A 26,265-nucleotide genomic window follows, 5' to 3' on the forward strand; every position below is an offset into this window, starting at 1 on the left:
TGTGTTTTAAAAGAAAGAAATTGACAAATTTATTAAGATCTATAGATTTGTTGTTATTTTTATTTTATTAATGGCTCTTTAAAATGTTACCTGAATGACGCGAATGGATGTATCTATTCCAGGGTCAATCCATCTTTGAATTCACTCTAAAATCATGCCACTGTCTCTTTAAACCTGACCGTTTTGCAGTCACGAGCGTTTGAAATGCCGCTGACGGCCTTCAGGAGGCGCCAGCGACGTGTTTGTTTGAAAGGCCCACATGAGCACTCTGACGTAGCATTGAAATCTAGCCAGGTAACGGTGTCGCTGCAAACAGGAAAATTACCTTTTAGTCGACTTATTTGGCGATAGGTTAGAGGGACAGAAGTGTTACAATGCCGGGTAAGTCCTCTTAACAGCTCAGGTCTTTGGAAGGAGCCATGTTCAATCTTTTTGACTCTGTAAGTGCAGAGTGGTGCTCTCAGTCTTTGTTTTGTAAAATGGTAACGTTAGGCAGCGCTGAGTGGGTAAAGTAGCAACATATAAGTAACCAGGCACATTTAGCGTGCAGTATAAAGCAAACTGAGCCGTTAAAGGCTTACTTGAAAGAGTTCGTGTGAAGCGCAGCGTGGAGGAGGCCTAGTGTATGTGATGCAGTCGTGAGGCTAACTCACGCATCCACCATGCTTCTTCATTTACTAAACGAAACCCTTTCAAACTGAACTGCTTACCACAACTAGCGTCGGGTTTTGCATCGATGGCATTCAAATAACATTTAAAACGTCACTCTGCAAGGCCAGGAAACATTTTTTTTTCACGTGGAAATACTGCTGTTGTTTTGGTGCGAGCTAACACGCGTAGCTTCACAATGCACGCTCACAAACGTGAAGTTAGACCAAGTGTTTTATTCGAAGACAGGACATACCTTCCAACAAGGTGAAAGGAGGCTGTTTTAACTGGAGGCTTTTAAAAATGGTTAATGTTATAGATAGTTTTCTCTGGAGCCATAGCCAGGCCTCATGTTACAATGAATCAAATCCATGTGGAGAAAGATGGTGTCCTCTTTGTCTCATTTATACAACACACTGATAGTTAGTAGCAGATAGTTATATAATGTTCTTTAAACCTTGTGTCGTGACGCAGGTATTAGAAGAGCTTAACAAACATTATTGTGCCTTCATTTTGTAAATATCGACCGTCTTAATTTGCTAGCAGGGTTTGCGACACAATCTTAAACCTACAGGAACCAATCATTCTTTCTGTGATAACAATGATTTAAAATGAAATTTGGCTAAATTCTATAGTATTAAACTTGAGTTATTCATATAACACGTGCACAATAATGAGTGATTAATAAGTTTTACTCATGCATATTATCGAAACTAATTGTATTCAGTATCCCAAACGTCGTCTTTATGTTCGTTGGTATTAGTTTTGTGTGTTTTTTGTGGTTGAGGTAGTATGTACTGAGAATGGGATCAGTATTAGTATTAATATGGTATTTTACACCCCCAGAACCTGCTGATATTAACAGTCCAGAGGTAGCAAAGACACCAGGAGGAGGCAGCGGATCAGGGAAGGATGAGAATGTTGTGAATGGACACAAGGAGGGGGACGCCAACCCCTTCGCAGAGTACATGTGGATGGAGAACGAGGAGGAGTACAATAGACAGGTCAGTGTGAACCTGCTGATCGTATATATATGCCTGCTCAATGTGTACTTCTAAATAGGATTCACGAGTCATTAAAGGAAATTCACACAAAAATTGCCATTTACTCACCCTCGTGTGTCGTTGCAAACCTTTGTGACTTTCTTCCATAAAACTGTTTTAATTTGAATGTATGGCTGTCACAAACATTCACGTGCAGTCAGTGTGGCAGAATATTTACAGAGAGATGTTCTAGTCTCTTTTCCGTGGCACTGTGAATAAATCTGGCCAACCAATAAGATTCATACTTTTGATGAAAATAAAAACCTGAGTGGCTGTTTAAAAACAACAGCAGCAGCAACATGTTAATGCTGTTGTGACACAATGCAGTGTCCTTAGTAACTGGGATAACCGGGGTATTTCTGCTTTTCTGTAAGCACCACCTACTGTCAAGAGTAGACTTATATTTTCATTCAGCCTGTATGCCATGTTTACGCATCGGTCTGAACAGGCAATTGCATGCAAAAATCGACCTGAATTTGTAAAAGGGCATTTAGGCTGGATGTTGGAGGTTCCATTTCCATGCAATCGAAGCTGATGGTGATCATGTGTGGCAAAAGTCATTCACTTTTAATCTTCCCTTGTGCTCTAGTACTCTAATCTCATTTGTAGTCATGTTTTTCAACTGTTCATGTTGTGGGTGGCCATGTCAGTTTTTGTCAATGTCATCAAACCTGGCTAAATGTGATAGATGACAGCTTTTTCTTTATTGAACCCATGCATGAGTGAGATTTGTGAACTGTATTGGAGGGGATGGTTTTTAAGTTAATACAGCTATATAGTGCACAAGTTATATGAAATACTTCAGGCTGCGTTTTGTTTTTTATTTTAATGATGGACCAATTTTTTTATTTTTCTTTAAATGATTAATACTGATTATTTGTATATGTCTGAGAAATCATATCATTTATGATTTGTTTCCTGTCTTGGGGTTTTGTTGTAATGCAAACCACTATTTATTGCTGTATGTTAACACAAATTGTTTGTCTGAGATGAGAAAGCATCTGAGCGAGCATCTTTGAGCGAGACAGTCTATCACTGCGTACCATCTGACTGCCACGACTGACGTTACATCAAGTCTCAAGTTACATAGTCTGACTGTTCACATTTGCAGTTTAATTTTTTTTTCCACCATATGCAGTTTGTTTGTTCTCTCCATCTCTAACTGTACAGCAAGAATTACCGTAAATACTCTTGAAAAGTGGCACCTTACAGTGCATACACATTATATATATATTTACTCTTAAAACAAACCAGCATAATCAGCTGAAATACAACACGTCTCGTATGAATTCATACAGCAGCCAGTGACTGCTAAATTTTGATGGGTCGGACATCTTCCTGCAGGTGGAGGAGGAACTCTTGGAGCAGGAGTTTCTTGAACGCTGTTTCCAGGAGATGTTGGAGGAGGAGGATCAGGATTGGTTCATTCCTGCCAGAGACCTTCCCTCTGGAGTAGGGAATATCCAACAGCAGTTTAGCGGGCTGTCAGTCAGTGACGGAAATGCCGAAGACATCGCAGTAAGTATTACAGTGTAATGATTTGATGCTTGATTTACAGTTATTTAAGCGAAACGAATCTCACATCGCTCCTGAAAGGAAACCACTTTGTAGACCTCAGATCCACTTTGGTGACATTTTAATGTTCTAATATGTATTTCTTTTTCTTTTTTTTTTTTTTTCCACAGCGCAAGAGCAGCTTGAACCCAGAGGCCAAGGAGTTTGTTCCAGGCGTGAAATACTAGAGACCCTCCAGTTAGGGGCTCCTTTATAGAGACTTTATGTGACCGCTGATGGCCGGGGTCACCCTCACACATACTTCAATCATCCTGGGGTTGTGTGGGGCTTGATGGGGTGGGGCTTCTGGGTGGGAGGGGGGTACTGGATGCTCTTCTATAAGCTTTTTATTTCCGTCTGTCTCCATGTATAATGTGGGCGGGTTACTCAGTGTAATGTTCCTATTGGACCGCTGCAGATTGTGACTAGTTCTCCTGGAAGATCTTTGTATTAATCTCAGAGGAACAGTTATGTGATTTCCACTATTGTGATAGTGACTAGCAGTTTGCCCCCGTGTCATTGCCATTTTTCTTTTTTCCTGTCTTTTATTTTCTTCGAAAGGAAGCTTGGAGGGGAGGTGCGTGTCATAAGAGTGGGAGGGGAAAGGGCTGGGACAAAGGAAACCTGACATTACATGGACCGTTGATGGGTGGACCATTCTATGATGGACAGAACTGGTGGCAGCTGACAACTTTTGAGGGATTTTCACAGAAACATTTTTTCCGGTTGCTTTTCTCCTTCCTCCATTGAAGTTCTGTCACAGTGTGCAACATGCATTAACAAAAATGGAAAAAAAATCAAATAAAAGAAGCAGGTTCCCTCTTGGACATGTTGTTCTGTCCCATGATGTCTTTTTGCGTTTGTGCATTCAAAGTACTGTACACTAAATCTCAGTCCTGACCGTTCTCAATCAGTCTTTTGGCTGGTATCAGGGGAGGTTAGACCAGTGAGATTTAACAGTGCTTCAAGCTAACTGGACTGGTCATTGGAGTTTTGGGTAGGCCTGCAGAGGATTAAATGCATCAAAATAATTATTTCAATAATGTAAGCTGTTCAGCTGTTACAAAATGGATTCTTTTCCAAAAAATTTAATGTTAATTTTCTGATCTCTGAATGTCACACCATTGTTTGTAAATGAATAGCTGCCCAAAAATGAAAATTTGCTTGAATTTTCTCGTCCGCAGGTTATCCAAGATGTAGATGAGTTTGTTTCTTAATAGGAACAGATTTGGATAAATTTACCATTACACTTGTTTGTCAGTGAATCCTCTGCAGTGAATGGGTGCCGTCCAAACAGCTGATAAAAGTATCGCTATAATCCACAAGTAATCCACACAACTCCAGTCCATCAACTAACGTATTGTGAAGTGAAAACCTGCATGTTCGTAAGGCATTTTAACTTTAAACCATCACATCTGGCCAAAATACAAGCCCAAAACGACTTTCTTCCAGTGAGAAAGTCCATCCCCTTTTGTCTTCTTACATTAACATCAAAAATCAACCAACATATTTGTTGGAACTCTTTTCACAAGTTCATGATCTGTGTATATTTCTCTCTTGATTCAGACAAAAATTATTATTTTTTTTTTTTTTAACTGGTCAAAAGAATGTATTATATAGAGAGGACTCCTATTTTAGCCATAAACAACAGTTTGAAGTTACCCTAATGGATTTGTTTATTACAAACATGTAGCTTGTCTTGTGGATTATTGTGAGCTTTTTGGACTCTGATTCTGATGTCACCCATTCACTGCAGAGGATCCATTAGTGAGCAAGTAATATGATACTACATTTCTCCAAATTTATTCTGATGAAGAAACAAGCTCCTCTATGTCTGGGATGCCCTGAGCCTGTTAATTTTCAGCAAATTTTGATTTTAGAGTGAACTATTCCCTTAATTGACAAATACAGTATAGTGTAAATTGTCAGCAGTACCTGTTCTTATTTAGTGCATTGAAATTAGGGGTTTTCCCTGTGTCTGCGGTCTCATTGTTACTCCACTGACAGGACAGCCAAAACATCAGCCCAAAACCACTCGGATAGCAAATTTTGAATGTATGATTGTTTCAATTATGTATTTGCCTAGAGCAGTATTTGGGTTACCCGGGTGCAGACACATACACCATGTATTGCTTAATCAGACACTTAAGACAGAAACACATGTCATAGTGAAACTGCTCCACCTTTTGGAAAAAGGGATTGTATTATTTCTGCTTATAAGGGCAAAGAATTTTTCATTTTAATATTCCAGATTTTTTTGATTCATGGATGTTTTATTCATTGAATTGAATTGTAAAGTGTTGCACTAGCTTCTTTTTGCCCATTTTGTTTTTAATCCTTTATGCTGTTTATATTGTGCTGATGGTTATAAAATTATTTAACATAAGGTAATTTACCATGATGTTTCAAAGATACCCAGTCCCATACATAGGTAGTGTTCTCATACTTTCCACACTGTTTATAAATGTATGCAGATCTTTTACCATATTAACTGTCTTTGCATTAATTCTTTTTGTCCAGGATTCCCTTACAGCTAGCAGGTGTACAGTATAAGTTTGGCCGTAGATCTGTGGAAGAGAGGATATGAATAGCAACGCAGATAAAGTGATGACCAAGAGTCTGGACACACCGCTGTGGCTATTTCTTGCTGAATACTTTGACATTCAACAATAGAATAATGTCAGAGGATGTTGACAGGTTAGATACTTAATCCTTCATTAAGTAATAGTGTAAAAGATGTGTTTGTGAATGACTGCTTGTAGACTATTATTCACTATAACACACATAAGATAATACTGTGTCTGTCTGTGAGGCTGTGTGAGTTTATGTCTGTGTGTGCCAGTCTGTGCATGTACAATACTTCTGAAATGAGGTTTGGAGACTATAAAGAAAATTTCAGCTAGCTCTGTATGTGCTTAAGGAGGGTTTCCAAAGAAAAGTACTACATTTTAAATGCTTTGTTAAATTTTAAATTGCAATATATGTCGTCACTATAATTGTTCATATCTGAGTTGTAAGCTTATGTTCACATAAACTTTGAGAAGTTGCTAATAATTAGTACGGTACAATGGAGGCTAAAAGCCTGCTAAAGGATTTTGTTTTAAAAATATATGGAATGGAAAATAATGGAAATGGAAAATAAATTTTTATTAAAAATGTTGCAAATATAAAAAGATTTTAAATGGGATTTTTTTTTTACCCATTCTAATTAGTGATGTAAAACTAAATCATATTTTGATCTTAATTAGGGTGACCATATTTTAGTTTTCCAAATAGAGGACAGTAGGTGCATGCGGGGCTGGGGTGTGGTTGGTTGGTGGTTAAAGTAGTGCCCAAAGTAGTACAGTGACCAAATATCAAAACTCAAAATGTCATTTCCATACCTAAAATATGTATTTTACAGTCACTGTTATGCATATTAATCATAAACGCAGCTAAAAAGCTTTCTACCAGTGGCCATCCTTCACAAAACTTAACATCTAGCACAGTTTTATCATCAGTAGAATGCAAAATGTTTCAATACAAGCATTTTAGTCAAATGTAATTTATACAACATTTCAAACTTTAAAACCATGGGGGAAAATCAAGAGAGAAAAAGAGGATGTATGGTCACCCTATCCTAATATGTTTATTTATACTTAATGTCCAACTGTAGAGAGCTGGATAACCAGTTTTTTTTTTTTTAATATAGTTAGCCATGAGAATATTTGAGTGCCATTGTTATTCAGTTTGATTTTTATTTATATATTGATTAGGCCAAACTGAGCCATATATTTTGAGGAAATAAGGAAACCATTCAAATTTATAATTCAGACACAAATCAAGTGAATAATCATTGCACTAAATCAAACAATTGCTGTCTTTTTTTTTTTTTAAGAGGTGGAGTCTAAGTAAACACCTACACTAACACGTGTTTAAGGCTTGGTAATATGTGTTAACAGTTAAAGGAGATCACATATTGTGCTGTGAAAGATAAACTGTTAAAGCATTTTTTCGAGCTGTCAGAGATTAAGCAGACATGGACGCTCACGGGAAACAAGGTGAAGTTTACCTACAACATCAGAAACACGGTGAGGTAAGACATTGGAACGTTGTCATTTATTTTCTGGTATTGAAAACAGGTAGATGTTTTTGTGTTTGTCAACCTCAAGTCTAAAACTACAAAATGGTCGTAGCTGATCTAAATAAAACAGTTCTATTCAAATATTTCAGAGTTTACAATGATGTTACTCTTAGTATTGATACTATAGTTTGGAGCATTCAGACACATTGGAAAAACAAAGTAGGGTAGTCATATAAAAATATATGAATTTAAGCCTGACGGTATTTGCTTGTACTTTTTAAATATAGCTCACCATGCCCCCTGTGTTTTGGCATGAACTCTCTTGTGTACATTTATTTTCTGGTATGAGATTGATGGAACGGGTCTAACTCTACAAGTTGAAACTTGGTGTGCACATCACTTTCTTGTTTTTAGAATTACTGCACATTCCATTGACAAAAACGCCCTCATGAAAGTGCACTTCACGTACTAGATTCAGGCCATGCCTTACACACACGCAATACATGTGAGGTAAATGAGGGATTGGCAGAGTGAGTAATTGCATCCGTTTCTCCAACGTGACCTGCTTTTTAAGAACATTTTAATGCTAATATTTAGCAATCCAGAGGTGTGTGTTCATTACCTGAAGCACAAATTCCACCTGATGGATCCATCAGTCTGACTAGATCTTCAGTCGTTGTATTGCAGAAACATGGATGAGGGAAAATAATAATTATAAGTAATAATCTTCTACTTGTTCTTAACAGAAGTGGAAGCGATATTGGTTGGCCCTTCATCCGGCTAGTCGGCAAGGCGTGGCACGGTTAGAATTATCAGAAGCCATTCATGAACGGTCAACTGTGGTGGTCAGACGACATCCAGAGAGGAAAGTTGTACGTCTAGCCGACTGTGTGAGTGTCGTCAAGCTGCCTCCTCATGCAGAGGCTTGTCCAGGGGAAAACATGGCTGCTTTCTGTGTGGAGATGGAGGACAAGAGGCTCGTGTTTGCAGCAGAGAAAGAAAGCTGCGGAAAATGGGTGGACATAATATGTAACAATGCCTTTCAGGTGAGGGTTTGGATTTTTCAGATATATTTTGATCACACACTACCATTCAAAGGTTTGGGGTCAGATTTTTCTCAGCAATCACCCCCCACCCAACACACACAAAAATTTTTTTTTTTTTTTTTTTTTTTTTTTTTTTTTTTTTTTTAATGTTTCTTGAGCACCAAATCAGCATATTACAATGATTTCTGAAGGGTCATGTGACAATGAAGACTGGAGTAATGACTGCTGAAAATTCAGCTTTGCTATTACAGGGAAAAAGAAAAAATTAAATATAAAAGCTATAAAAGTTAAAGAATCTAATAAAATGAAAAATTGCAATAATTCCAGCTACATAACTGGTTATGTAATGTACTGAAGCCTTTACTCCACTCCCTGCTTGTGTTTCTCAATGGTATTCATAATTTCACAGAAACACACTAAAAGTGTGCCACAGCCGGTACCTCTTATGGAGGACAATCAGATCTACATGTCCAGAGAACAATGTGAGTACAAACAAAGTTCAAATGTATCATTCATACTTTCATGTTCCTGAAAGGCCAGTCCTACCACTTCCTACAGTATGTTATCGCTGCATAAAGAGTGGGGTTTTTTTAAACAAGACCGCAGACAACCTCTAAACCACCTTCATGCAGATCTGGTTTAAAACATAAACATGTGGCATAACCTTTGGATCACAGCCTATGTTTAATTTTGATCTCGATGTCTCTTTCATTTTAGTGTGGGATTTTAAAGTGGTTGTACTGCAGAACGAGGCTTCAGTTCGATGTGGCCTGAAAGGACAGTACTGGCTACAAGCTGGTGAGGACATGCTAGTTCTTCAAGATCTGGAGACCAGGAGGACTGTGATGGAGTGGCCATATAAGCTGCTGCGCCGCTATGGGCGAGATAAGGTCAGCAGAAAAATACTTAATATACACAATAGAAATAAGATTAAATAAAATACGATTTTTTTTTTTTTTTTTTTTTAAATAGAGGAAATTATAAGGTGACTCATATTTTAATAGCAAAACAAAAAAACATAATTTTAAGAATACAGTAGTCCACAATTTTTAAGTGGATCAAAACCTTTCATCAAAGTTGTCCCAAAACCAAACCAATACCCGTTCTTGTCTTTGGAAAACTTTGATGAACTTTTTTGATCCACCTCAAATGTTGACTACTGTAATTACCATAAAGGTACATGTATATTATTTTTGAATATTATAAACTAAAATAAATTATTTGTTAATTACTTTTAAGCAGACTTTGTGATAAGAAAATACTTTGTTCAAAAACTACACTCTTAAAAAAATGCTGGGTTGTTTCAACCCAATTTTGGGTCATGGATTAACTTTTGTGTTAAAAATTAAATTTAAAAATGTAACCCAGTAGTTGGGTTAGTCCATAATTGACCCAAAGTTGGGGTTGAATGTGAAACAACCCAGCATTATTTTTGTGTACCAACCCAAACTTTTGAATGCTATGTCTCTCAAAAATAATTCCAAAAACTGTACATTTTACAGTAAAAATTACACATAATATGGTAAACTTTTTTTCCCCGATATAAGGTAACTAGTTAACATGTTAAATGAGTGCTTACAAATACTTTCTCTCTGTTCCTCTCTAGATGGTGTTTTTCTATAGAAGCAGGCAGGCGCTGTGAATCAGGCCCGGAAACCTTTAACTTTGAGACCCGACAGAGTGACGAGATCCTTCGCCTTACTGAGTCAGCTATTCACCTACAGAAGAGCCTTGCCGTTACTGGAGACAGGCACTCGCCACATTCTCCACGTTCCCGTTCTCCTCGCTCACCCCTTCCAAGACGCCCTGATAGTTTTATTGTGCTTGATACGAAGGGCAGCAACAGCCCACAGCCTTCAGACACAAAACTGCCCTTGATCCCGAATCTAGCAGATGCTCTTGGCCCAAACACAAGTCCCAGTGGCTTAACCGAACCTGCGTATGCAAACCCTGCAGATTCCATTAGCTCCTCAAAAAGCACATACTCAGATCCTGGTGGCGGTATTAGCTTGACTGAGCCAGTTTATTCAAATCCTGCCATTTTAATAGGCAGACATGAACCTGTGTATGCAGATATAAAGACAGCGCCTCTCCCAACTCATCATAGGGATGAATCAGAACCAGTGTATTCTGATCCTGCAGATGTCATCCGCCTGAAAACCTAACTGTTGTGTCCATGCCAACCCTACTGACACGATGGACTGCCGGCCAGTCAACACAACGCCTAACAATGACAAGCAGCAAGAACCAGTGTACTCTGAGGTGTATGACCATGTCAAACTAAACACAAGTAAAAGACTTGACCAGACTGAGGAGCCTATTTATAGCGTACCTCAGGTTGTACAGTCAACTCAAAACAACAGCTCTCAACAAAGCAAAATGTCCGATGAGAACCAACCCATCTACAGCAAAGTCTACAAACCACCCAAAACCCCTCAGCCTCTCCAAGAAAAGAAGCTAAGCCAAACACCAGCGGTCGTCTCCGAGGACCTTGGAATGATTTAATTAAATCTGTAACAAAGTCTTCACAAGTATCTCTTAATATTAATATTTGAAATGTTATCCCCCCACCCAATAATTCCATTATTTACTAATCCATTCTACAAAATGTTGTGGAATGATACGATGACTTGATAAATTTTACAAGCCCAAATATGTTGCATGTATTGTTTTATATATTTTCTTGTTGTACCAAAGCACAATTAAATGTTTCTTTTATGAGATGAATGCATCTTTCAAAGAATGGCTTCAATGACTAAAATCTCAGCAAAGGTCAGATCATTTAAAAAATAAATAATTCAGGTTTCCATTAAAAAAAAAATGAATTGAAATAATATGGGTTTATAAATGAGAGACGATTTTAATTTGGGGTGAGCCTTTAAAAAGCCACAAACAAACGGTTTGGCCAAAATTAATCAAACTATAGACTAACTGACAAAGTGGCCAATAATCATAGTTTTATTAATTAAGTAACTTTACTGAACAGTGTCGACACTAGATTGGTGTGCGCAGTGAAATAGTATTTATGGTTTTTAACGTCACTACTACTGACCGGAAGTGGCTGAGCGATGTCAAACCCGAGCGAAGGATGTTTTTGAAGACGTGTCTTTACATTTCTGAATGCTGTATGCCGTTTTCATCCAGCTCCCAAACCACTGAACGTTTACTGAAACGTGCTGTAGGACGCTTAGACCTTAAACATGTCCAGTCGCATCGCTTTCCAGACGCAGGCTAGCGTCCATTATGGAGGTGCTGGCGAATGCCGCGGTGGCGGAGATATGCAAACTCGTAGACGACGACTACGCGGTCATAAACTTACAGATGACCCAGTGTCAGCGTGAAAACAAAGCGCTGAAGAGAAAACTTCACATACTGGAGCTCAAGATGGCACGAGGGTTCGCAGAGAGGAGGATTAATTCACTGAGTCGCACTAACCGGGTTCAAGTGAGCGCCGCTTTGTCAGACAAATACAGGAACCAAACTAACGGTGTGTGAACATTTAACCTTACAAGAACTATTCCACCGCCAGTGTTTATCTCGCACCAAATAAATTATAAAGCCTAGTGTGGTTAAAGTACCCTGTTTTCTTTTTTTCCTCCGGTTTTCATACACCCAGACGTCCTGTATGGGGCTCAGTTTAACTCGGGTCTGTGGAGAGGTGGAGGGACAGACTCAGCTGCTCAGCAAGCTGTAAATGAAAGTAACAGTATGGTAAGCTGTTAACTTATAGGTACATCTAACAATAGTTGGACTGCCATAGACAAATAAAATATAGATCGATGAACGAAATCAAATATTGAAGATATATAGTAGGGCTGCAACTAACGATTATTTTGCTAATCGATTAATCGGTCGATTATTTTTACGATTAATCGATGAATCGGTTTATGTACTTATATTTTAGTTTTTGCCCATTTTTTCCCCCATGTAAAATTATTAACAAAGGGTCTTTATCATTCAAACATAGACTTTTTAGAGATTTTACCCATTTTGCATTGTCATATCCTCATCAAAAAACATACCTGGAGTTGTGTTTTATTATGTGTTAGTTATCCTTTGTCAAACTCTTCTGCAATCAAAACACTGACCCGAACAAAGCTTATTAAGGAATCTTTCAGAACATATTTTCACGAAGAATAAGAATAAAACAGAATAAAATTGCAGTAAATTGCATTTTATTATTTTTTTTTTCCTGTAAACACACAGCTTATACCTGGGAAACAGCTTTATAGCTTATGCTGTGAAATTGTAAACAATCCTTCGAATAAAGTTGCCAATGGCATGAAACCTGAATGGAACTCACATTTTAAAGTAAAAATTTAAAGTAAAATCCATCAGAAGGTTGTCCAGAAAAAAAATTGGACACACACAAAAAACCTGCTGTGTGAAAAAGAGCAGTGAATACTTAGAAAAAAAGTGCATTTCAAATACATTTAAACATTTACCTCTGACATTGTCATAATTAGGCTGCAAGACTGAATTATGAACTGGTAAACGACAAAGCTTTAAATGTTAATTGTTAAAAAGCAATGTTATCGGATTTAAATATGTAGTGGTCCTTTTAACAGTGCAAAATACAAAAATTTAATAAAGCGATAAAATGTTAACAAAACAGCTTATGTCTGAACTGACAGGAATTCGACTACCTGTGGGAAATGAGGCAGAACACTATTCACCAATCATTATTTGAGAAAAACTTTGCATTGGAGTCCCAAATGTTCAGGGCTTAGGCTTGCTCTCTTTTTAGAGGATATGTTTCCTGCCGCAGAAAACAGCCGCAGTTTACAGGTTACTCTTCTTTTTTGAAAGGATCAAAGTAAAGTGCTCCCACACTTTGGATGACTTCGTCCGATTAGTTTTATCTTCCGCTTTTTTCTTTTTCTTACTCGAGCTTACTCCCACTGCCGCCTGCCTCACCCATCACGCTGAATGCTGCAGAGACGCTGTGCGGGAAGCACGTGACATAAAAACGAGGCCAGCTATTGGCTATTCGCTGCTTCTCCTGCTGTACTGGCTGAGTAAAACCTCCGGTGGCTCATTACTGCCACACTTTGGTCACCGCAGATTTAAAATATGCACGAAATGAGCCGCTTACGGCAAATAAAAATTATTTAGCAACGAATCGATTACTAAATTAGTTGACAACTATTTTAATAATCGATTTTAATCGATTAAATCGATTAGTTGTTTCAGCTCTAATATATTGACTGACATAGAAACAGCTGCAATAAATTTTTTAACAAATACCTGTTTAATATATATGAAATATCTCCTTTCATGAAAGACAGGAGATGCGGTATTATCAGAAGCGGACACGGTGCTGATCAAGGATGAGATGTTTGAGGAGGACCAAGCACAGCAGAGACTGTTCATCAGAGATGGTGGTGAGTGGATAGAAGAAAAATAAGCCACCTGTTATATAAAACTAACCGAGGCTAGGTAGCTAAAAAATACCCATTTTAAAGCTTGTCTTGACACCGTTTCTCTGTTTTTAGGAGTGAAAGAGACGCCATCACAGACTGTAGAGGCATGTTTTGCGGATGTTCAGATGGTGAAAGATGATGCTCAGGTGTCTGGGATGCAGCAGCCGTCTTTGGAGGTCAGTGGATCTGACACTGCGCTTAAATCTGAGCCAGAGTTTGAGAGTGTTAAGGATGATATCCAAGAGCCAGTAGAATCACATCCTGCAGGAAAGTTTGATTTGAATGGAAAATCCAGTCCTATGAGGGATTATTTAATGCAAGGGAGTGACAAAGCAGACTCACGGCTACAATCTTGCACATACGTGAACAATGCAAGATCGACTGAGAGGCAGTGCACAGACCCTCTGTGCCGTTCAGAGGTCATAGAGGTCGACTCTGCGGAGGAGGGGGAAGAGATTTCTGTGTGGGCTAGCAAAGTAGCACAAGGGAAAAGCCAGGCTCCACGTGTTTATCCCCAATACATGAGGGAGGAACATCAAGATAGCAGGATCCTCTTGCCTCCCTCCAATCCACCTCTGGTGACGAATTACTTCGCAGCAGTGGCATCAACATCTTCAAAAATACAAGGCACGGACAGCTACCACAGTGTCAGAGATGTCATATTTAACAAACAAAGAGTTGCTCAGACTAGAAATGACAGAGTTCCTCGCGAAAAAACTTTTTGCCTGCACGTATTGTGGCAAAGTTTTCAACCGCCCCAAAAAAGGTGGTGATCCACCAGCGGATTCACACGGGGCGAGAAGCCGTTCAAGTGTAACACCTGTGGGAAGTTCTTTGCAGAGGCGGGAAACCTGAGAAAAACACACCAGAAAGTCCACACAGGAGAGCGACCGTATAGTTGTTCTCAGTGTGGACAGACGTTCGCCTGGATACGAAACCTCAAAAACCACCAACAGAAGTACCATTCTGATCTGTTAACTGCAGAAGAACTGCTTTCTCTAGGAGTCAATAAATGATCACCAGATCACTGCTCATGTGTGTATTATACCACCATCATAAATCTTCTGAATAAGACTTTCATTTCAATTATATACATGATTTACATAGTTTTTTTTTTTTTAGTCGAAGTGTGTTTTTATATAATTAGCAAATTCATAGTAAAGCTCTGTCCTGTGGTGTACTGTACAAAAGGATGAAGCAACTTAGTCGAAATACAGTTTTTGGTATAATAAGTGTTCAACATGTTTAAATAAACATTTCTGCACTCATTTTGTGTTTGTCTTTTGAAGAACATTGGTCTTATAAAAATGCTGACTCTGAAGGCAGGAAGTTGGAGGAAGTAAAACCTTATGGAATCATCAGGTGGTCACTGCCTTTGCAACCACAAGTGTAAAATTGACTTACCAATATCCAGAATTTAGTCAGCACTGTGGCAATAACATAACTTCTGATTTTCCATGTGAAACAACAATGTCGTGATGAATAAAAATGTGAAAAATGATTAGATCCACATACCTGACTAAAGGAAACACAAGCATTGTTAAATACTAATACATCATACTCTGGTTGTTCAGCAGTGGCATAAATACTTTTAAAGAATGAAACGTCCACAGCTGTTTGTACAGTCAGTCTTCAGTTATTAGGAACCTTACACAGTTCATCATAAACAAGAAACTGCTACTTAATTTGCTCACGGAAAGCTTCATGCATTTCAGTAAATTACCTTGATGTTTATGTGTCAGCCAGGGCCTTTGTAACACATAACCTTGTTTCATGTGTTCAGCAGCAAGGACAGGTGGAAGTCGGAGAACCAGAAACAATAGTGATAAAGGAAGATCTGAATGACCAGTGGGAAAGAAGCCAGGCACAAGCTGTAATTGTGCAAGATGGTGAGTAGAGGGCCGATGAGTCCTCTATTTGATGCTTAAGTCAGTGTTAGAGTATTATTGATACCATTTTGTGTTGAATAAAATATAATAAGAATAGATGCATACATTTCATTAAAGGGAGAGTTCACCCAAAAATAAAAATTGTGTTATCAGCAACTATCACATATTTACATACTTCTGCCTGGAATCTAGTATCCAGTAAAATGACCCATTTTGTTCTCTTATCTCAGCAGAGTCAAATACAGAATTTTGTAGCGGAAGACTTTCTAGCTCACCAGCCAGAAGCACAGATGCACCTGGTACAGAGAAGGTTTGTTGATTTACTGTTCTCTTAAGATGCAAATAAAAATAGGACAAAGTAGGACTACAGCTGCAAAGTAAAAGTAAGCCACTTTAGGATCAAAACAAAAAAATTAATGTAGTTTTATTTTATTTCCAGCCTATAGAGGTGGAATTTTCCCATTTGAGTGAAAAACGGACAGGATAGGAGCCAGAGAACCAACATTTCTCTCCATCCACTGGACTGCGTGTACAGGGTGAGTAAATGAAAAAAGTAAACAGGTGAAGGTTTAACCTTTCAATGCATATATACACTGTATATGCCACACTATATAAAACTTTTTTTACTAAACAGATTTCAATGTCATCTTAAATTTAGAACTAAGAGATTAAAAGTGGTCTGACAGTATCTGAATATATTTACATCCAGGTACTGTTGAGTCCAGTCCAAGTAGGCCTCAACAGCACCAGTACCACAGGTTTTCTGTTCGACCTAGCAAGGGTCTAACAGCAGGAGAAACCGCAGCTCTCACAGGCTCAGGGCACGTACACAAGGGAATGGTGAAAAGCAGAACTTCACCCACGAACCAGACTCTGCTCAGCAGAGAAAAGACAGCCACTGAAATATCAGGAACGGACTGCTTGTTGTATGACAGACCTGCAGAACCTAAAACCAGCTTTATGCACTGGCCCAAACATCCATCCTGCTCATATACAGATTCGGACCAGGATCAAGACTGTATGCTGGTTCAGACAGAGACTGTATCATCTATTAGAAGCTCCAAAGGTGGACGGGATGGAGCATCATCTACTCTAACACATGCTGTAAGAAATGCAGGAGCAGCAGATGGGCCTATAAGAGAAGAGGAAAGGTGGAATCAAGCTGCCATTTTGAGGGCAAAGCCAAACTGAAGCGGCAGGCCAAATCAGTAGGATCTGAAGTGATTCAGACAGAGACTGCAAGTAGAACAAACCCTTCATATTTCACTGTGATTCCCCAAATGATGTCCAACTTACCTCACCCTGGGGGCTTCTCATGGCAGGCTCCAACTACCAAAGCACATGGAGAAAGGTAGACGGAAAAGCTACGTTTGTAAGTATTATGGAAAGGCGTTCCCTGGGTTGTCCAATGTTGTGGCCCACCAGCGAGTGCATACAGGAGAGAGGCCCTTTAAGTGTGATACGTGTGGGAAGCTTTTCACAGAGGCAGGCAACCTCAAGAAACACCAAAGAGTTCATACAGGAGAGAAACCCTTCATCTGTCCCCGCTGTTGGGAAACGATTCGCCTGGATCTGCAAACCTCAAGACCCATCAGCAGTCGGCCTCTCTGTGGAGGAGTCTGATATAACACATCTGATGACAATGCAGGGCTTCCAACTCATGCCTCTTATGAACCCAGCAGTCTTCTGAATGTCAAAGCAATCATTTTAATATTGACGGAATCATTTACACAAGAAAGAAAAGAAATAAGAAATAAATTGCTGAAACATTAATAGGAAGATTAAGTTCGGTGGATTAGCACCGGTTAAAGCAATTTGTCTTGGTGTTTTAATGTTGACTGTCCGTGAATTGTAATATTAAAAATGAGCAGCAGGTGGTGCACGAGCACAAAAAAAATAGAGCGTCCATCGGCGTTTCCTTTTGTATTAACCGCACGGTATAAACGGGTTTTGCAATACAAAAAAGTGTGCTGTTTTTAAGTACTGTAAATATTGTTATTAAAGGTATTTAAACATAGAGATGTTGGAAAGTGCTTGGCGTTAATAATCGTTGTTTGTTTCGAATACTGTGGTCAAACATCACTATGTATCAGCCCGGCTAGCTCAGTCGGTAGAGCATGAGACTCTTAATCTCAGGGTCGTGGGTTCGAGCCCCACGTTGGGCGCAAGTGTTTTGTAGCGCCTTTCTTTGTTAAATATATGTTATTTTTTAGGGAATAGTTCTGCCAACATAACCTGAACTCCAAACGTTGATCTGATATTTTCCAACATTTTGCATGTCCAAATCTCCAGCTGACAACTCGCTGTGGAAACGTGGAATTAGTTTATAAAGCTTGAAGATGTCTGCAAGATTAGATTATATGTAGCTTCTTTAAAGATATTTTGAAACCTTTATGAATCATATGTTAATCTAAGATTTTAAAGAAAACCGTAAAAGATGTTTAGGCGGAGAATTACAAATAGTTTTCTTTCTAAAAAAAAAAAGAGAGAAAAGAAAAGAAAAAGAACCAAATATAATGCTTGAAATAATATTAAACACACAGAGAAATAAAACGCTTAGCAGAGGATGGTTTCGATCCATCGACCTCTGGGTTATGGGCCCAGCACGCTTCCGCTGCGCCACTCTGCTGTTAGCTATGAGAGTTTTGGTTTGTGCATATGAGTTTAAACAAAAAAATTGCATTTTGGAGCTTTTGTGTGCGTTTATGAAATGGAATGTATTTAAAATGGTTTCTTTTACATACCAACCGAGACTTGATCATACCATTCTCCAGACGATATTCTGATACCTGTGTAACTGTTTCTATGGTGTTCGCAGGCGCAGATGCTTTAGCACTAATAAATATACTATTTAGAACCTTTTAACTGACGACTCAATTTGTCGAATGACTTTGTTGAACTGGTATTATATAATAATAATAAAAAAAGAAGTCGTTCCCTGACCGGGAATCGAACCCGGGCCGCGGCGGTGAGAGCGCCGAATCCTAACCACTAGACCACCAGGGAGAACTGCTATACGTGTTTCGGCTCACACTATTGTACCATGGATTATACAAAATGTAAGCTTAATATTGTGTCGTAGTATTCATATGTTTTATCTAATGCATGATTATTCATATTACTATGCGTTGACTTTCTTATACTGATGAAAATAACAGCAAACAATAACTAAATATACATCATTTACATTAACATACTCCCAGGGCCGGCCCGTGGCATAGGCGATATATTAGGGCCTAGGGCGCTAAATGACTGGGGGGCGCCGCACGAAAGGGTTTTTTTTTTTTCTCTCAGAAGTGCGAATTCTTGTGACCATCGTGCGATCTACACCTATAGAAAACAGTTTCTACGTGTATTTAGCTACGTGACACGTATGATACAGAAGAGCACACACAGATTACAGTGATATGGAGAGACACAGAGGAGACTGTGACAAAGGAATTGTTGAATAAAGTTGTTTTCTTTGCTTACAAAAAGTGTTCCCGTCGCTTCATATAACACAGATTGCACGTCTGATGGCAGATGGAGTATTCTGACTACGACTTTCATACCTTTTCATGAACCTTGATAGTTATTTACTTGGCAGTCCCTATGGGCAGTCACAGGCCTCCCGGTTTTCATCCAAAATATCTTAAATTGTTTCCAAAGACGAACGGGAGCTTTTACGGGTTTGGAACGACATGGGGTAAGTGATTAATGACAAAATTTTCATTTTTGGGTGGAGTATCCCTTTAACTTATGCTCAAAATTGGCATATCGCACAAAACATTTGCGAACAAGCACCGTTTCCATCCAACGAGTCAAAGAGAGCAAAATCGTCACTTCCTGATAAAAACTGGCACTATACATCAACTAAGAAAAGTAGGAGAAGCTACTGAATATAATAATTTTTATATATAATAAATTACTTGCACCCCAGAACGAAGCGACGAAACATAATGAATGTGGTTATTGCTTTTAAAAACTCATTATACTCTGTGGAACGAAGTCGTTTAACAGTTCTGGGAGGCAATTATACAGAAACACTCTGATGACACACTTTGCTCGGGCATTTCCGAATGACAATAACAACTCTTTAGATGCTGTGGAATGAGATCGCTCTGCTGGTTAGTCAGGATTTACCGCACCATAGCACAAAGTCACATTACTTTTTTTGATGCGCTTTGAGGAATTTATTCTCAAAATGCATTTTCATCTTCTATTATTCGCATTAACCCTTTTTTCGCACAAGTCAAAAACCGCCCTCAAGCGAGCGTAAAAAACTTTGTTTGCGAATTAAGACATTTTAATTTGAAATTCAGTGTTTCCGATTCTGATGCGATACTTCAAAAATGCGCATAAAAGCAGGGTGATGGAAACACCAGCTACTGACACCGTGGAACGTTTTTGTTGAGTTAACTGTTTTTTTAATTTTACTTTATTTTCTTTAAAATAAATTTAAGCTTCTGTAATGTTGTTTCAGTTACATTACTGTTTGCTTTTAATTCACCAAATAAAGACCATGTCTAGGGCTATATTCTAGCATTCATAAAATGAAATAAGTTTAAGTATGTCATTTTCCACTGCAGCACAAAATTGAAATGAAAGGTATGGGTATGCTAATTAGACTAACTAGCTAGCTAGCTGGCTAACATTTACAAATAAATTACAAAACGTAGCCTTTATTTTGTTGCCTTTGTGTCTGTTAGACTATTCTAGGCATTTCATATTGCCCATATTTCTCTTTGTTGTAAATAAGTACTTGTGACTGTAGGCATAGTTGTGGGAGTAGCTCATGTCTGGTCTCTAGGCTATTTTAACAGATTCACTCATAAAATACCTTCAAAAAAGGCGCTTCAACATATACATTTATTTATTATCATAATTTATTTACTACTTATTTATGTTAATACTTATCAGTATTTATGTTATGTTATATTATATTAAAGTTTTGAAAAATCTGCATTTTCAGAATTTTTTGGTGTGGGGGGGGGAGGGGGTCTAAAATCTACAGGGTTTCGAAAGCATAAGGAGCCATCTGCTCTGCTCTCTATAGCTCTCATGAATGTCACACAATGATTGACCTGCACAGTGCAAATAGCCAAAACCTGGATAGTTTAGGCAACATTAAAATCATGGCCGGACGTGTCCCGTATGAACGGTGCATATGGCCATCCTAATTATAAATTATATTTTTCCAGGATATGCACAAAGTAATATGCAATGTTTGATATTCTGAAAGTAAAAAAGCTATTTTCTTTCCCCTCTGTCCTATTCCATTACCATTTCACACTGTTTTCCCTCTACCTTCTCTTCTTGCTCTTTTCCAGTTTCCTCGTCTTCCTCCACAGTGTCTTTTACATTTCCCTCTCGACTTTTTCTGTGCCTCTCTTCTCTCAGTACACATGGCAGGCAGTTGACCAGGAAAAGGAGAGAAGAGAGACAGAGAAGAGAACGGGCAGCCCCAATTCCAATCTCTACTTGTCTATCAATAGTTTCAACCTCTTTCCTCTCTTTTTCCACCCCAGGATGGGGGCAATGCCCACCACTTCTCTGTCAGTAAAGGAGAAAAAAGCTTGTCGCTGGCCCATGTGGTGATACTCAAACTTGCGTATTGAGTACTCCACCCACCAGCTAGCAGTGACAGGTCATCGCTACGCCAAAGTTTCTGTGTAAAACCTCAAATGAGAGACAGGATACCTGACTTAGAGCAGAAGTGCTGTAACACAAGGAAAGTGACAAAGAAAAAAAATGAAAGGATGGATGTCAGATTTTTGTTTGAACTAGCTTTCAGCAGGGCTGCAAACTTCAGCTTGGAGTTAGTCGCCCACATTGGGATAAGAGTCCTTTTTTCTTGTCTCAGTAAAATTACTGCTGCCATGCTGCAAAACAAATAACTGCTAATGCTAAATTATTTCTATGTATTCTACGCAGTATATAAGTTACTTACCTAAACATGTCGGGGAGACACAAAGTGTAACCATAACTATAACTCACTGACCTGCCTGCATGTGTTCACACATTACAAGATGAGAGAGAGAGGCTGACTATTCAGCATGCATGAGTATAAATTACAACAAATTACAGACCCAACTGATCTGAATAACTTATGCTGTACTGTGCTGCCTGCTCTGTTTTTTGCAATGTGTGGAATCATTTTCTCCTTTGCTCCGCAATACTGTGTGAGAAAAAGGACGGGTGGTGTAGAGACAGTGTCAACTGAGTGACTCTTACACTGAATGCACGAGAGTTAGCAACCCTTGGGTTTGTGATGTATATCATGTGTATATCAACATTGGAATCCAACCAAAGTTTCTCCTCCACTTGTCTGTCTAAACATATAGAGCTCTGCTCAGTCTTGTTGATCTTCAAGACCTACAGAACCCAATGTAGTGCAACGTCCTCTTAGATTGCCACAATACTTCCTCCACACATCAAGGGGGTCTGGCTTTAGGATTGGACACAATGCCAAAGGAAGTGTAGTAGAGCTGAATTTTATCAGATAGGCCCCTGAGTCCTCTTGGCATATATGGAAGCCTTCTCTTACGGTTACGAGAATGAGAGCGGTTACTGCTCAGGTGACGTTGCTTGAAAAATCTGGTCCAGGTTTGCCTTGATGTTCTGAATAGGCTCAAACCAGTTGTCTGAAAGTGTCAGAGTGACCACACACAACCCCAAAAGGTGGCTGCATGAGAAGAAATGGAAGAATACAAAGTGGATGGCTATATGGCTAAAAAAATACATAAATATAATAAATATATACCAGTCAAAAGTTTGGGAATAATTTAATGAAAAATACAGTAATAATAATAATAATAATAATAATAATAATAAATTGTCAAATATTTTTGCTACTTAAAAGGACTGTTTTTTATTTCAATATTATTTTCAAATGTAATTTATTCCTATGATGGCAAAGCAGAATTTTCAACAGCCATTACTCCAGTCTTCTGTGTAACATTATCCTTCAGACATCTAATATGAAATTCTAATATGCAGATATTTTAAATTTCATTACAATTACATTTTAATTTTTAAATTGCAATAAATTTTACGACATTTATGTTTTTACTGTACTTTTAATCAAAAAATTGAGACTTGGTGAGCATAAGAGCTAGTATATAAAAAAAAAAAAATTGAACTGTAGTATATAATGTATTTTTTATATATATATATTAAATACATTTTACATATATTTTAATATACATTGCTAATATATATATATATATATATATATATATATATATATATATATATATATATAATTTATATTTTGAAAAATATATGTACGTAAATATATTTTCAATAAGTTTCAGTCACTTAAAACCTGAGGAAGGTAAAATTACCAGCAAATTTTCATTTTTTGGGTGAACTATTCCTTTCAAATATACTCAAACATTTAAGTACTAGATATATATATATATATATATATATATATATATATATATATATATATATATTTTCATGTGTTGTTATATAATGACACTATAACATTTCCAAAAAGTTTGTACTTACCTCAACAGTCCTTTCAGATGTGCAAAACCAAAAGTTTCAGAAGTATCCAAATGATTTTAAAATGCTTGTTTCCTTATTTTCATGTGTTGTTTTTCTCTCGTTTTTTGCCATTCCTAGCTCTGCACTGTTTCAGTCTGTCTCTCTCTGTTTCTCTTTGGATGGTGTTCCGGATTCACACAATACGGATTTATTCAGTTAAAATGGTGAATAATCCTCCCTCTTCCTCTTTCCCTCAGATCTCCTCCTCTCCCTTTTTTCTCTCTTTATTTCTTGGATATTCTGTCTGGCCAAAGATAGTTGACGTCCTTCCAAGAAACTCCTGGTAAATCTGAAGATGTAACCCACTTCCCATTTTATCTTAATCTCGCTCTCTTTTCCCGGGTCCTCTACAATTCTGTTTACTATATAACATGAAGAATTTATGTTGTCACAAATGGGCGTGTTTCTGAACATACAAAGTAATGGGGATCTCAATGCTTTTGATGTTTAATTTCAGCGGCTTAATGATTAGTAGTACATCAGGGAGAAATGCTGCAGACGCTGGCATACAAGGCAAAATCCTATTAGCAGGCATGAGGGCATTCTGGCATCCAGTGGCGGCTCAGGTAGGTTTGATGTCAGTTTCACAAGTGTTTTGTGATATTTTATCTAGTGTGGTCTTTCTGTTAATCTGTACATGTAATCTGTTGTCATCTGTCATTGTTCTCTGCTGGAACCTCATTTAAACTACAGATTTAATCCTTCACTCTGACCTGAGGATGAGGAGGAGATGACATTTATCCACCCACCACACACACAACACTCATTCTCCCCACGAAACCCACTGTTGCATGTGTTCTCTCGGCTGTGTATGTATTTTTCTCAAACATGAAGAGAGAATAAAGCAGCTGCAAAGACAAAGCCACATAGCAATAAACAAAAATTTAACAGAACTGAAGCAACCATCAACATGCAAACACACACAAGCGATATAGAAAAGTTTAGGCAGAAACCCAGCAAGCTTTTTAACTTTCTCTCTCACTGGTGCACTTAGAAAGAGAGTTTCACTTAGCTGCCATCAGTCAGGCAAGGCATACGATTTTAAGATTAAACCCTCTATGAGTGCAGTATTAAATAATCTTCCTGGGTCAGAGAGAGAGAGAGAATAGATACTATTAAAAGAAAAAAGGAAAGAAAGAAGGAAAGACAAAGAAACCAACTGAAAAGAATGAGCACATGGAGTCTACAGTATATTTAGAGCATGAACGACAGAAATAACACAAACAGGAAGTCAATAGAATTACGACAGGAAACCAACATTGCTGCAAATTTCTGCACTAACACCACATTCCCTCTCCCAACCTTAACTTCACCTCCATGGCACCTCAGAAGACATTTCTCATCAAATCAAGTTCAACATAACCCATGCTTATATATTTATTATGTATTGTTCTACTAATGTACTCCCAATTTTATTCTGATTCTGAACCCAAGTCAAAAGTCACAAAAAGATCTAAATGATTGTCTTTGTAGTTTATTTAAAATTATTCATACTTCAACTCAAAAATCAATCACTTGCATAAATAATTTTTTTTTTAAAAAGCCTATATCATTCAGAACATAGGCAAAATCCTATTTTGTTTCTGACTATTTAAAAACAATACCAAAATACAAATATAGCAAAATCAAGTCATTACAAAACATAAAAAAATAAAATAAAATGAAGCCTGCTAATTGTTGTTATGCTGAGACTAAATCATCACAATTTACTTTTTTTACATTTTATCCTAAATGGATTTCTCAGCGGCAGCACTTTTCAAATATATATATACACCTTTCTTGACTTGCCAAACAACCGAAGCAGTGTAATTTAAAATCTGCTGATTGTTGATGACGAGAGAGTTCTGCTTAGGGTCAGTAAGTCTTTTGTGAGCACAGGCCTTCAGCTGTTGCCGTATGAGTCATAGTCACTGTTTCTGTTGGATGAGGGCTCTCTGCTCTGGTTTACCGTCAGCCTCTCCAAACCTGAAACACAGAAAGAATGGGTACCAGTGTGTGCATGGCTCTTTTCACAGACAGAGTCTAAAAGTCTTAAGACACCCCAGATGAGGATTTAACTAATAGAACACAAATCACCAAACGTAATTCTTAATTGATTAATCACATTAAGTATTGCAAAACTTTTTCTATTATACATATATATATTTTTTAGAAATGTTACATTCATGGTAGTATCAAATTAAATGCACACTAAGTTACATTAATTTGCAGAACCGAAATCTGAATGTTGGATAGAGCTAGTTTCAAAATGAGTGTGTTTCGTTTTGTTGATATATTAGAGTCAAAGCAGAGGGGAGTTTGGATTTCTCTTTTTTATCACTACATTTATCTTTTGGAAGTCATCAGTCTTTTTGAATGAAATGTATAAAATCAGGTGATTGATATATCATCAAACATGTCAGTAAAAACAGAATATAGACAGGAATGAAACTGGAAAGTTGGATATAATGTAATTGCTGCTGAAGTGGAGATTTCTGGCTCAGTGCATCAGAACAAAACTTATTTTGAGGAAATAGCCTTTAAAAATGGTTTTTGTAATTGAAATCTACAGACCCCCCCCCCCCCACCACACACACACCACATAGTGTCTTTTCCAAAAAAAAATTTTCACCAACAAACATCCACAGAACACCAAACCCAATATGCAAAAAAAAATATTAAAATAAATATATTTTTTTATTACTTTTATATGCTTTCCAATTAGGGCTGTCAAATGATTAATCACGATTAATCACAACATCCAAAAATAAAAGTTTTGTGTTACATCCAATATATGTGTGTATACTGGGCTGTGGTCTATTATTATGTATATATAAATACACACACATGCATGTATCTATTTAAGAAGAATATGTTATGTTTATATATTAAATATTATTTATATATAATATAAAATATAAGAATCATAAATATATAAATGTATATACATGTAAATATTTTTCTAAATATATAATTTATGTGTGTGTATTTATATATACATAATAAATAATACCCTGTACACATACATTATTATGTAAACAAACTTTTATTTTGGATGTGATTAATGCTTTCCAATTTCTAAATAAT

The 26,265-nt window shown here is 37.6% G+C and overlaps 2 protein-coding genes, 1 long non-coding RNA gene, 2 other non-coding genes and 1 pseudogene across 6 annotated transcripts in view; 4 read left to right on the plus strand and 2 right to left on the minus strand.

Moving 5' to 3' along the window:
• Window positions 1-219: 219 nt before the first annotated feature.
• On the plus strand, window positions 220-4,072 carry LOC109045941 (polyadenylate-binding protein-interacting protein 2B-like). The gene is made up of 4 exons (XM_042759242.1): window positions 220-381; window positions 1,495-1,652; window positions 3,036-3,209; window positions 3,377-4,072. Exons 1-4 carry the CDS (start codon window positions 375-377, stop codon window positions 3,431-3,433), a joined length of 396 nt encoding a protein of 131 aa, XP_042615176.1. The 5' UTR covers window positions 220-374; the 3' UTR covers window positions 3,434-4,072.
• Window positions 4,073-6,424: 2,352 nt separating this feature from the next.
• Window positions 6,425-11,029, plus strand: LOC109045937 (annotated as a pseudogene).
• Window positions 11,030-11,450: 421 nt separating this feature from the next.
• LOC122145496 lies at window positions 11,451-16,162 on the plus strand. 2 transcript variants are annotated; one of them, XM_042759251.1, is made up of 7 exons: window positions 11,451-11,841; window positions 11,971-12,065; window positions 13,639-13,738; window positions 13,850-13,953; window positions 15,561-15,666; window positions 15,897-15,976; window positions 16,106-16,162. In XM_042759251.1, the coding sequence occupies exons 1-7, from the start codon at window positions 11,598-11,600 to the stop codon at window positions 16,151-16,153; spliced, it is 777 nt and encodes a 258-aa protein (XP_042615185.1). In that variant the 5' UTR covers window positions 11,451-11,597; the 3' UTR covers window positions 16,154-16,162. The 2 variants fall into 2 exon arrangements, with proteins under 2 accessions (XP_042615185.1, XP_042615187.1); XM_042759253.1 differs by having other exon boundaries at window positions 15,564-15,666.
• Window positions 16,163-17,758: 1,596 nt separating this feature from the next.
• Window positions 17,759-17,831, plus strand: trnak-cuu. Its single transcript has one exon. It is a non-coding gene; the product is annotated as a tRNA-Lys (tRNA).
• Window positions 17,832-18,600: 769 nt separating this feature from the next.
• On the minus strand, window positions 18,601-18,672 carry trnae-cuc. Its single transcript has one exon. It is a non-coding gene; the product is annotated as a tRNA-Glu (tRNA).
• Window positions 18,673-24,668: 5,996 nt separating this feature from the next.
• The window catches only part of LOC122134853, a 4,067-nt gene continuing 2,470 nt past the window's right edge, over window positions 24,669-26,265 (minus strand). The window contains exon 4 of the long non-coding RNA XR_006153193.1: window positions 24,669-25,164. This is a non-coding gene — a long non-coding RNA (uncharacterized LOC122134853). The remainder of the gene's footprint in view (window positions 25,165-26,265) is intronic.

This window comes from Cyprinus carpio, chromosome A1 (genome assembly GCF_018340385.1).
Source record: "Cyprinus carpio isolate SPL01 chromosome A1, ASM1834038v1, whole genome shotgun sequence".
NCBI classification, from domain to species: Eukaryota; Metazoa; Chordata; class Actinopteri; order Cypriniformes; family Cyprinidae; genus Cyprinus; species Cyprinus carpio.